General features: G+C 37.2%; 1 protein-coding gene across 3 annotated transcripts in view; it reads right to left on the bottom strand.

Annotated features, from left to right (window-relative positions):
• Cog1 (conserved oligomeric Golgi complex subunit 1) overlaps positions 1-13863 on the bottom strand; it is a 36588-nt gene that overhangs the window by 932 nt on the left and 21793 nt on the right. For all 3 annotated transcript variants that reach the window (XM_083140896.1, XM_083140897.1, XM_083140898.1), the window contains exons 10-16: positions 12224-12473; positions 8917-9091; positions 7909-8091; positions 6295-6449; positions 5376-5532; positions 3404-3526; positions 2409-2621 (exon numbers count right to left, since the gene is read on the bottom strand). In XM_083140896.1, the coding sequence (XP_082997022.1) occupies positions 2409-2621; positions 3404-3526; positions 5376-5532; positions 6295-6449; positions 7909-8091; positions 8917-9091; positions 12224-12473 (1256 nt within the window). The remainder of the gene's footprint in view (positions 1-2408; positions 2622-3403; positions 3527-5375; positions 5533-6294; positions 6450-7908; positions 8092-8916; positions 9092-12223; positions 12474-13863) is intronic.

Raw genomic sequence — 13863 nt, 5'->3', positions numbered from 1 at the left:
CACCATCATGTGGAAACAATATTTGCATATAGTGCTTGGCAGTGACATGTACCTCTACAACAAACAGTGGTCCCAAATACTGCCATTAAATTCCACCCCACACCATCATGGATCCACTCTGGGCACTAAGCAGTCTGGTTGGTATGCTTCTGATGGATTTCTTCACCCTTCACCCATAAACTCTTCCAGATGTTGACAAAACAGTGAAGGTGGATTTGTCCAAGAACACATGTTTCAGGTCGCTTAATGTCCACAATTTGCACTGCTGGCACCAGTCAACCTGCTTTTTGGCATTGGTATTAATGACCAAGGTTTTCGGTATAGCAACCCTGCTATGGATGTTGGCCCTATGAAGTTCCCAATGGATCGTTTTGGTACAAACAGGTATTCAATTCTGGGGTGGTTTCACGCTTTTCAATACCCTGTCAGACAGCTTCCGCTTCTCTCAACAGTTACTCCTCCTGGATGTGGTTCGTCCTTCATTCTGGTATGCTGCCATGACCCTTGATACTGTGAGACTTTATACCCTACAAATATTCGCAGTCTCCGTCACTGATGATCCACCGGCGAGATGAGCACCAACAATTTGCCCCCTTTGGAACTTTTGATATGTTCCCCCATTCTATTGCACGAAACCAAATATTTGATGAGTAGTCTAGCTACAACTGTGTCAATATGACTGGCAGGTACACACCTACAAGCTCGAATGCCTGCTACGCTGTGCATGACCAACAGGTGGGGCAGGTGAGCCCTGCAGCAGCATGTTCTATAATCACCAGTGTTTCAGTTTCAATATCCACCACCTGTAGATATGCTTCCAGCCTAGTTAAACATTAGACTAATCAACATTTTCAAAGGATGATCACATGCAAATCTATTATTAACACAAAATAAGCTACATACTATGATGAAATTTAAATAATATTTTCAATCACATCACGTAGACTCAATTTTCTACCAACCTTATTATTAGTTTGAACTTTATGCTCTTCACAATTACGTTTTGTTAGTTATGTTAAACACACTTTAGTTTTTGCACCTAGTTTCATGCTTTTGAAAGAAATAAAAATTAGGTGGTGTTTATGTCAAAGACTGCTGGAGTTAGTGTGAGGTTACCTACTGAAAACAGCATAATGCAAATTGAGAGTTCGGAATGAAGTCATGCATAAATGTACTTAGACTACATTTTCACACACATTTTTATTAACTCTCACCATATAACTCTACCGATGATAATTCTTGCTGGAAAAGAAAGAAATATATAGGAAGCATGAACAGAAACTAATTTCAAATGCACGATAATGCCATGTGCTGTAAATAGAATATTTAAGCTTGAAAACCCCTTCCTATGGCATAGTGGTTATGCCGTTGCCTTGTAATCAAGGGATCCTGGGTTCGATACCTGGTGGAGAGACACAGTGGTCCGGATCACACTTTAAACTGTAGGTCCAGTCCCAATTAGCCTATCTGCACATAAAATGAACTTACAAACTCGAAGTAAAATTGGTTTGGCAGGCTGCAAACATGTCCCTTGAGGATTTGACCACCTGAATATAGATTGTGCAAGGTGCATGCTGCTACAGAGTAAACATTACCATTGATTTGTTGTTTCCAAGTGACATCAGTGACAATCTTCTTCAGGCTATATCAACTTGTAATCTGCATGTAGTTTATATCATGTATGTTCACAATGTAAACTACATAACAAACAATGTGCACAGTGGGTCGAAAGTCCCTTCCCATAGGAGATCATATATTCTTTCTTTGTAGATCGATACTGATTCTCTGATCATTATGCTAGGTCTGGAGGAATTATTGATTTCGTTTATTTTACTTTTCTGCCACTTTTGACTAATCACGATGATGAGAATGGGTGGTGATATGAGGAAGTTGATGAAGGGACACTCACAAAGAACACCTATGCCCAGGCTTGGATTCGAACCTGGAACCCTTGGCATTGTAGCATGCTGCGCTAACCACTCTGCCATGGAGGTTGACATTGAGTGAATTTTGAAATTGTCATCTCTTAATGTACATTTTCCAAAAACTGTCACCCGATGCAGGCAAATGTGGCCGGGCACCGTGCCGAATGGCCTTTACCCATCTCTTATTGTTTCAGTTGCACGTGTTTATCTTGCAAGAACAAAACGGTCCCTGCATGGAGGGGAGGGGAAGAGTGGACCATGCTTCCTTATGGCCCGAGCTCTGAACGGAAGAAGTGAAAGCTGCGTGGGGACTTTTCGTCCAAGGTTTTTTTTTCTTGTGGTCACTCTATAGGAAAATACGAGATGTTTCAAGGCCATTCAGTGTGGCCATATTTACCTGCATTGGGGTACAATTCTTAAGAAAATGTACCTTTACACTCCACCCAAATATTGATATTCAATGCATTTTTTGTCAATAATTACCTTAACTTTTTCTGGTTGACTGACCCTCGGCGATGTTTCCAGATTCAGGCTGCTTTTGGGAGCATTAGGGTTGCTTACGGGCAGTAGAGGAAACCAAGGTGCGTTTGTAGACAAGGGAAGAATTGTTGGGTCTTCTTGCTGGGTTGTTGTTAGACCTTTCAATCCAGCCAATACCGACAACTTTTCCCATGGCACCAAAACACCGAACAATGTCTGAAAAAACAGGTAATTGTTGTTAATGAAAACCGAAAATAAAAACCTGATGAAGATTTTTACTTTGAGCAAAAATTACTGGGAATGTTTCTCATTTAAGTGCAAATGCAGGCTTTACAAACTCTCACTTTTAGGCAGTGGGCTACAGGGATTTGACATTATTCCTCCAACTCGAACACTCCAGAAGTGTAGTGTTGTGTTGTTTTGTTAGTTGGAATGCACTGTTTCCTAAGTAAAAGTATAAACTAATCCTGAGACCAAATTATCCAAATAACCTACTTCAAACAACTATTGACACCACTTTGGCCAATTCCCATATCAATGTTGAAAAATTGTATGAATTAAAAAAATTGTTCAAGTTATTGATTAATATTAGTGCGCGAGTATTCCATTCCAACTTTAAGCATCAATATATAAAAAAATTACATCACAATATTAAAATACTTATTATACAATCACAAAATAGTTTTTCTAAATAATATTGATTGGTGCAAAAGGAAAAGGGAACTAAATTTTGCATAACTTCCATGATAATTGGTGTTGAGTGGCATTTTTTTGGACCCTGTGAATGATCACGATGGCAAAAAAGAATGGGCCGGTATCAGCTTAGCCCTAGTCTAAAACATATCTTGAAAACTTTTGTTTAATAATTAACATAACTTTCATGCCTCTGTGTAAGGGAATATAGAATCTTTGTTGAAGGCAAATAAATAAATGAATATGATCCAAAGTGAAAAAGTTTCATTATAGTGTTCCACTGAACAAAAAACTGAAAATAATACCTGTGTTCGCTGAACACTCTTCTTCACGTTCGCCTGTAGGTATGGATGGAACACATCCAAATCGAATGGATCGATCTTATTTTCAAGTGCTTCCGCAATATCTTGAGCCCTTGTCACAAGTATCTGAAAAATAACAAAAATTCCATGCCAAAATAACTTAATTGGTTACGTAGTTCACATAAATTACATGTAATTAACTGCTAATTTACTTGCAGCAGGAAATAAAATTTTGACAATTGAATTAGAACTGTTTTCAGTAACTTCTCCATTAATTCTCTTATCAAAAAAATATACCACAGTTGAAAATTAGCAATTGTAAAAATGTAGTCTTATTGATAATCAAGATATGAACATGGTCGCAACTGAACTTCTATATAGGTTGAAAATATATAACTTTTTCTTAACTAGAAAAATAAATTACATTGAATGTTGGCATCATCGCCAACAGTGTCAGATGAATAAAATCTTGTTTGGAAGCTGAGGACATGATTTGTTGATTTGAAATAAACTGTATTGACCTATATCATTGGTGACAAATTTGGAAAATATTAATTGAAGTTCACATACGATAATTTATTTACTTAAAAAAAGAAACATTTCTTCTGAAAATGCAATGACCTTGTAAATAACTCTCACAGAATAAAATTGCAAATTTAGTGCTGATATCGTAACAATCTATAGAATCATTGAAAATATTAAGTACAAAACTCCAAATCCCAGACATTTAGTCATCATCTTCCCGCCAGGAAATATCTAGAAACATCTAAGGAATGCCTTGTCAGACATTGCCGAGTCTGTCCAGTCTTCAGGGGATCAGCATGGCTACTGGAAAATGCTATACCTGTCTCTGTACTGTAGCTGAAGTTCTGCGAAGAAAGGTTATGGTCGCGACTGTACAAAAGAGTCTGACTTGCAACTCGCTCCTATACATCCTTGCCCAAATCGTACTCCTGCCTCTCTGCTACTCGTAACTGACTTCTCAATGTTCGCTCTAAAAATTAACTAATGATCTCTCTCCTCCCAGACATTTATTCTGATCGAATTTACTAACAATGCCGAGTCAGTTACCTGTAGTCTCTTCCTGATTGCAATTGTTTACACCTGTTTACAACGATGGTGATCAAGGAAGCTCTCTGCAATGTCTGACAAGGCATTCCTTATATGTTTCTAGATATTTCCTGTCTGGAAGAATGAATGCTAAATGTCGGGGATTTGGAGTTCTTTGTACTTAATATTTTCAATGATTCTATAGATTGTTACAGTATAACGTTTGTTATTAATTACAAATGGACCAATATAAAATATTTGTCAAAACCAACACAAAACTTACTGATACCAATAGTCTAGCAATCTGATATAAAAATTGATACCACAGTATTGATTAAATTGTCTGATCCATATTTTTAATCAGTATCACTACTTACTATCAATTCATCACACAAATGGTGATACAATTGATAAGAATTTGAAGTTTCTTTGAAGCATTGCTAGAATTTAAATAGCATTACAGAAAAAAAAAGTGCTCCCCTGTGCTTAGCACCATGCCATGAAGGCGTATAGGGGGTGTGGGGGAAACGCCCCACACTTTCTTGATCTGGTCATGAGTGGGGGTGATGTGATCAGCATCACACCCCTGACTGCCTTTACCCCCCAGGGTTTCCCCCAGGTACCCATGTCATTCGACGCTGTGTGGCGTCCGGGGCCGCTTCCCTTAGAAAAATTCCCGGATTTGAACCGGCCGGGGATCGAACCCGTGACCTTTAGCATGGTAGTCAGACGCATTACCGACTGAGCCACCGCGGCCACTAAATAGCAATAACAGGTTTTCAATATAAATATTTATAGTTCAGAATGTAAGCTATTCTCATATTAACTTAGTAGCCAACATAGCTTCTACGCATAGCTAGTTACACACAAAACTTATTTCTTGCAATCAATTCTACATGCACTCTTACAGTGTGAAATAGATTACCTTACTTTCTCGGGATATAAATAGCATAGTGATGTATCTAACATCTAGTAACAATTGCAATGCTAAGGTTTGAGGAATCTTGTCCTTTTTACATGTAACTTCACACTGCTCCAAATACTTATCAACAACATCCTCTACTACACCGTGATGAATTTTCCTGAAAAGATAAAAGAAAAATGTCTTAAATCTATTTTTTTTAAAAAATCATGCAGGCAAGATAAATTTCTAATATTAAAATTGTTGCTGATACTGATAAAAAAATTTTTAATGTTCTAGCAATTTGATAAAATCGCAAATGTTCATGAGGAACTGATCTGATTTCATTTTTGTTGTTTACCATCACTTTTCCGACACTTTTGGCTAATCTCGACAATAAGGATGAGTGATGATATGATGAAATTGATGAAGGGGCACTCACAAAGAACATCCATGTGCAGACAGGGATTCAAACCCCTGGCATCCCAGGATGCTATGTTAACCACTCTGCCACGAAGGTCGGCAATGGTGAACTGAAATGGTCCATTCCTTTACCTCCTTAATGTATGTTAACTGGTGACTGAAATATGTTTGTTCCGTCAATCTGTGAACGAAAATGTTTAAAAAAACCAACCAGTGCCATCTAAAAACCAACCAGTGCCATCTAAAAACAATTGAGTACTGTCGAGCAATCAAGCTGAGAAAGATCGTCATTCATAACGTTGTTTCATTTCATATGTAATTTACAGTTCACTTATGTTTACATGTAATAAATTGACATATCAGCATTATGCATGTGTTTTCAATATCATAATATCAGCAGTGAAGGATTCACAACCATCTGAAGCCACAACAATGTTCTTCAAGAAATATGTTCCAATTTTTCAAGAAGTAAAATGTAAAAATTGTTGAAATTACCAGAAAAGGTTGCTTAGCATGTTACCTTGGAAGGGTGTGTGGAGCAAGACCATTTAGTTCCTGACAAATTGAATATAACGCCCTTTGCAGAGGAAGACTTGGCTGTGAAGGCACTCGGATAGTGGAACGAATACTGTAACCTTCTTCTCCTTCTTCTTGAATGTTAACTGTATCCCATTGCTGCAACATAAATAGACAATGAATTTAAGTATTGAAAAGATATGTGTCCTAAAAACAATTACTTTAAATTTAATACTGCTATTAAATAAATATTTAAAGCAATAACATAGTTCCACTGGAATACTTACAAATTAAAATTAATAAATATTCTCAAATACTTTCAACTGTTTCAATTTTCAAGTATTGGCACAGGTATAGGTGGGAATCAGTATCTGTTCAGCACTAGTATTGTTACCCTGATCTGTTGTGGTACACTGATATGAATGGGCCTTTTGTAACCCTACTTGGTTTTTGTTCTGAATGGCAACCTTTTTTTTAAAAACATGTCCAATTTTGCTATTTTAATGTTGTGTGGATTTCCTCACGTATACAGAGTGTCCGAAAAAGAATTCCAAGGTTTGGAGATTAAATATTTTTATTAGTCAGACTCTGAATGATATACACATCATAAAATGAAAGTATAATATCTCAAGTTTCATTCCCTATTAGCGCAACTCAATGTACACTAAATTTCAGTTTTTTTTCATAATACTGTATTTACTCATGTATAATGTGCACTTTTTTCCAAAGTTTTGCCCCGAAAAAGTGTGGTGCATATTATGCACGGAATAATTTTTTAATGTTTATGGAACCCTATCATGTTATATATCGTTGTAAAGCTTGAATTCTGCAGTTTCTGACACTTATTTGCAAAGCGGTTAAATAAGCTCATTACAAAATGATGGAATGTTCTGATTTTTATGGTACTTTGTATGAAATGAAAGATAAGGAAAAAGAAAATAATTAAAATTTATTACTGGCCAAATAATATGACATATATAGTGTGTAAATGCCTTAATGGAAGAAATCTTGTGCTCCTAACTGCTAGTTTGAGGGTCCTGAATGTGCATCCTATAAATCTTTCGTTAGTCATAGAAAAAGTATATATTTTGAAGTTTTAAAGAGGAAATTAGCAAAACCACAATTTTTCACTTTATAATGTAATGTTCTCCTCTTGGTCCACATAGCAACAGGTGACTCACTGAATAGGAATGATGTCATTCACTGTTGATCGGCATAGCAACAGCTTTAAGACCAACTACTAAGAAAGCCATTTCTTGAACCTGGATTGTACTGTGCATTATAATTGTTTGTCACTTTTCCCTATCAAAAACCAGGGTGTGCACTATACACGCATGTGCATTATACACACATAAATATGGTAATAATAATAATATAATTTTGGATTATTTTTTCCACGGAGCTATTGAGCCACATCCACTTCTCACTGTGGATATAGTCTGAAATTAATAATGTTGCATCCTGTACAGAAAATGCAGAATCCTGACACTGATTAAATTTGAACTCTTTATTTATTAATCAATAATGGTGTCAATATTAGTTATTCTTAATATTATTTACACTACATCCTTTGAGAGAAAAACATTATGAAATCAACTTTTTACACAGATCATATTACCGGGATTGCTTTCAGAAGGTCTCGAGGCTTGGAGAACTCCATTTTGTCTTCTAAATGCTTCTTCAGTCTTCTAGTTGCTATGCTCTTCCACATTAGGAAGGCAGCATCACTCTCATTGTACAGGTTTCTAGTTAGTTCATGCCACGTGGCTTGGTCAGACGACAATGGATTTGATATTATCACCTAAGAACACAGAGAAAGAGTGTTCAAAGGTTGTTGCACCCGTCCACTGCATATATTGCAAAGTTCATGTAGTGTTTACAAAAATTACAATGGAAGTAGCAGCACATCACTGGCTGAATCCTGTTTTATCGTATGTCAACTTCTCATCAAAGATGAGTTGATGACATTAACGTGTTCCTCAAAGCGACGTATCTGGTTGTCAGGTGAAGTGAATTATCAACAATAATAAAATGTGTGTGGATATCTTGTATGGTATTCCAAATCCACATAAGTCAAACTTTAATCGGCTGTCCTGAGAAGTTAGTGAAGATGGACATACAACAAAGTAGTATTCAGCTTGGGATATGCATATCTAGTCAGTAGTTTTTCAGAAACTCAAAGATCATTAAACCTAATCAAAACATTAACTCAGGAACCATCAATTTGCAAAATGTTAATCTAGTACCTGGATTAAATGAACATTTATTGACAAAAAATCACAATACAAGTGAGGTAAAAGTCATAAAAATTATCCAGGATGAAAATATCAAGTCAAGAATGATAATGGCAAATGAGAATACTAACACAAAGTGAAGTGCTTTCATACACAATACAAGCACAAAGTGAAGTACATAGTTCAGTATGCCATACCTTTGTATGCATACTAAGGGATGACATGTATATGGCTCTCAAGACGAGAGTCCACCACTATTGCTTCCAAGTAACTTCCCAATTGTCCCCATGATGCTGGGTCAACACCAAAATTTTGGGGTGTCCAAAAAAGACAAGATAACCACTAAGAAGAAGAATTGTGTAACAGCAAATAAAATGTAATTCTAAACGTACCTTGTGGCTTTCTGCGAGCACCGTGGAACAAACGCATTTCTGCAGATTGGGACACAGGTCCACAATAGCTTGAAACACTCTTCCTATGAAAATAGCACAAGCCTCATCCTTCTTTGTGTCACTGTGATCATCCGAAACAAATTTCAAATGCTCACTTTTAATAAATTCTATTAACCTAAGAGAAAGTAAAAAAAAAAATAATAATAAATATCTGTTTTCCTAACATAAACATTATATAATACATGTCATAAACATGTCATTGTCATCTTGGTTATTTAAACATTTCAAGTTTATTTTATATATTTCTGACAAATGACAACATTCTTATACATTACCTGTATTACAACTTACAAAGTAACATCATGATGTTAATACATGTTCTCTGGTTATTAATTGATTAAATATACTGGTTGTTTATACCATTAGCCTAACCATGATGGGGAACTTAGACAGAAGTGGGACAAGGAAATGGAAAGAAGAATTTATTACACTGGTCAACACACATTTTCTGGCATAAGGTTTTCCAATGGTTCTAAGGTAACTTTGGGGTGCTGATTCCAAATCTGATCTCAGATTTGCTCTATCACATCTCATTTGTATGCTATTGGCAAATTCCATTTTCATTGATTTTACCAGGAATTAACCGGTGGTCACTATCACATCAGGTTTTTGAGATATGAAATATTGCATTTTCAATAAAAACAGCACATTTATGATCATATACGAAGAGCTAAACAGACATACAGATGAGAATAAGATAAGATTCAATATACAATAATAACGAAACAAACATTAAATGAGCCGTAGCACAGTTGTGACTGCATATAAATGCTCTTCGCTCAAATGACCCAAGTTTTCTGGAAAGTCGGCCAAGTGAACCTTGATGCTCATCCTACACCCAAGTGCTTGGAAACTCAAGAGCATCTCCTCCACAATCTCTTCATAGTTGTCCGCTTTCCTGTTCCCAAGGAAATTCCGCACCACATCAGAGAATGCATTCCAACCCCTAGCCTCTGCCGCAGTCATTGTTGTAACAAAGTGTGGATCCCTGATGAGTGTTCTTATCTGAGGGCCATCAAATATTCCTGCCTTTTTCTTCTCGGCACTAACACTTGAAAAGGTTGAACATAGTATATAGCTGATGCAATCTCCAGTGTGATCAAGAGCTTTGACGAATTGCTTCATTAATCCAGGTTTTATTTGCAGTGGGGGAATTAAAATTTTATTCCTATCAACCAAAGGCTCATTCTTGATGTTCTTGTCACCAGGCGTCAAACTGATTCTTGGTGGCCAGGTCCTTTTAACCCAGTGTTCTAATGTAGCCCTACTGTCCCAGTAGCACAGGAAACAAGGGTATTTGGTGTGAATTCCTTGCTGCCCCAGCAGAAAATTAACCATTTTCAAATCAACACAAATTACCCATCCATGAACATGATATTCCAATCTATCCAAAATTATCTTGATGTTTGCATACTCTTCTTTCATTCGTACAGAGTGTCCTATTGGGATTGAGCCATATATATTTCTGTTGTGCAGTAACACACATTTCAAACTCCTTTTACTACTGTCAACGAAAAGTCTCCATTCACTTGAATCATATGTAGGCAGTCCCATATTCAGAAGAAACCCTTCAACATCATTACAATAAACAAGTTGACCATCTGAATGGAAGTACTTTCGCAGTGCTGCTTCTCTGTTTCGATAAAAGGAGACACTAGTGCCAGGTCTGAGTAGTCCTTTCTCTTTCAGCCTGGAAGCCAACACTTCAGCAGACTGCTTTGGCAAATACAAATCTCTTACCAGATCATTCAATTCAGGCTGACTAAAGAGATAAATTTTATCAGAATCTGCAACAGATGGCGTATATTCGGTCAGATCATCATCCTCATCATCTGTAGAAGCAGGTGAAGTGAGGGCTTCAACATCAATCTCTGGTAGGACAGTAAATACAGGCACAGGTATTTCCTCTTAGTATTCAACTGGTCGTCTGGCAGATGGGATATCTGGGTATTGTAAGTGGTGTTTGTTCGTCTTATTGAAACCTTTTACAATGACAAGGCAGAAGTAGCAGTCATCCAAATGGTTTGCTGGTTCTCTCCAAACCACTGGCACACCAAACTTCAGCTGAGCATTCATTCCTTTAGACCATGATCGCAAAGTTTCAACACAGGTCCCAGTCGTACCTTAAAGTAGGCAAGATACACCTTCTTGACAAAGGTATTGATGTCCTGCCTTTGATTCCTCCAAGTGAAGCTGCCACAGATGTAGCAGAAGATATCTGCGTCATTACGGCAAGTCCTTCTTCCGGATGTTGTAGCCATTGTTAGATCACAACCTGCAGATGAAAAATATGACATAAATGTTGATGTCTACATAAAATCATACTATAAATACACTATCCTACAAATACAAAACCATCTTTTATCACTAAAGCACTCACTGACTCGCAACAACTTGTAATCATAAGTGACCACCGGTCAATTCCGGGTAAAATCAATGAAAATGGGATTTTCCAATAGCATACAAATGAGATGTGATAGAGAAAATCTGAGATCAGATTTGGAATCAGCACACTGAAATGAGTCTAAAACAGTTGGAAAAGTCCATGCCAGAAAAAATATTATTTTTTTGTTGACCAGTGTTATCTTTGTTAAATGCACAGTATTCACTAGTGTGACTTACAAGGGAGGTTATCTAAGTGTCCCCCTCCGATTTCCATGAAACTTGGCAGGTGTATAGAGGGGCCCAAAGGAGGAAATAAGTGTTTTTGTGTTTCAGCTAAAAAACTGTTTTAGGGGGCACCCCCCCTTAAATGTCAAGATGATGAGAAATTGAAGTGGGGATCTGACCCCTCCAATTTCCATTAAACTTGGCACGTCTATAGAGGGGCCCCAAGGAAGAAATATATGTTGTTTTTTTTGGTTTCGGCTAAAAAAAAAGTGTTTTAGGGGGCAAACCCCCCCCCCTTCAAATGTCAAGATGAGGAGAAATTGAAGTGGGGATCTGACCTCTGTGTCCCCTCCAGTTTCCATGAAACTTGGCAGGTGTATAGAGGGGATCAAAGGATGAAATAAATGTTTTTTTTTTGTTTTAGCTATAAAAAAACTGTGGGGGCAACCTTTCCCCCCTCAAATGTCAAGACGAGAAGAAATTGAAGTGGGGATCTGACCCCGCTTTGACCATCTGACCATTTTTTTAGAAGATAATAAAAATATTACTTCAATTTACAAATATACGGTATCATTCATTTAGCAATATGGAAGTGCAATAATAAGAAAAATTAATTAAATGAACCATTCTTACTTACCCTGCAACACATTTAACTGTACAAGATTGAAGATGTTCCTGAATTTCACTTTTGTCCATGAATTTATTGAATGGTGATAATGGCTTCTTTAGTGGGTCCTCTTTCCCACTTAATATTAATGAATATTTACTTTGCTCCTTGTCGCATATATAATGCAACAGATCTTCTACCAGTGCTTCCAACTTAGAATCAAAGCTGTTGCATAACTTCTGGACATTAAGCGAGTAACCTTTAGCTTTCATCAACAACCCTGCAATAATCATAATGCATATTACTAGAACTATATACTTATGGTGAACAAAAGATCAAGATTCCAGCATAAAAACTGGGTACATTTTGGGATCAAAAGTGGTATAAAAATGTTTGTGTTAAAATGGTGGATAAAACCCTAATTTTAATTAAAAACTACATTTATTGTACAAAATTAACTTTTCCCTTCAAAAGCACATTTATTTCTCTTGGAGTCCACAGTTGTTACAAGTATAAAAACACAATTTGTTGTGATGTTTCAGAACACACGCTCCCTTCATCATTCTACAATGCAAGCAATGCGTACATACAAGAACAGGAGAAAATAATAATAATAGCACATTGCACGTAGTTGTCAGAGTATTAAGATTATTCCTGTGCAAATGACTAAAGGTAAAAAAAAGGTAAAGGTAAAGTGTTCCCCTGTGCATAGCACCATGCCATGAAGGCGTATAGGGAGTGTGGGGGTAATGCCCCACACTTTCTTGATCCGGTCGTGAGTGGGGGTGATGTGATCAGCATCACGCCCCTGACCGCCTTTACCCCCCAGGGTTTCCCCCAGGTACCCATGTTATTCGAAGCTGGGAGGGCACCGGGGCCGTTTCCACCGTTAGAAAAGTTCCCGGATTTGAACCGGCCGGGGATCGAACCCGGGACCTTGAGCATGGTAGTCAGACGTGTTACCGACTGAGCCACCGCGGCCACAATGACTAAAGGTTTGCTTCTCAAATATTTACAGCCAAATTAATAAATTTTCAATGATTTACATAACTTGCAGGATAATTCAGACCTTCAAATAATGTCTCATCGGTAAATAAACTCTAAATTTCATGTTTAAGGGTTTATTTAGCATTTTGCAACTCATTTTGTATCATTTCATGTCAAAGCATGGTAGGAAAATGCACCTCACACCTTACAGAAACATGAAAAATAAACATTACAGTGTGGTATCTTACATTTCGTGTATCCATCAAAAGCTAAATATGTCTACCTTACAGCTTACTACTTCGCACACACAGATGTACTGTGTAGAAATGTCAGCGATTAAAGCTGGGTCGACAAGGACTTGAACCTGGGTCTCTGGCATACAATGCCACTTCTATACAGAGTGAGAACTGGTTACGCCTCTTTTTTCACTAATTAACCCTTTCCGGACAATCAATGGGAAGAGCCCATGTTACAATTTCTGTCCAATAAGATGGGCAACGGAGGACATAGCCAATCGTTCACTGTAAAATTATATTTCTATAATTGCACCATGTCTCTTGTGCATGTGTGTTGTAACCAATTCTTTCAAATTCCAACCGACAGATGTCACATATCCTTTGTTGCCGAATTTTACTTGTACTTGTGTCAAATTAGTTGTGCATTTGTTTATACCCTTGACAATA

The sequence above is a fragment of the Lepisma saccharinum genome, chromosome 19 (assembly GCF_977018435.1).
Source record: "Lepisma saccharinum chromosome 19, izLepSacc3.1, whole genome shotgun sequence".
Taxonomy (NCBI): domain Eukaryota; kingdom Metazoa; phylum Arthropoda; class Insecta; order Zygentoma; family Lepismatidae; genus Lepisma; species Lepisma saccharinum.
Note: the sequence above shows the minus strand (reverse complement) of the source record. Positions and strands in the feature narration are given on the sequence as shown.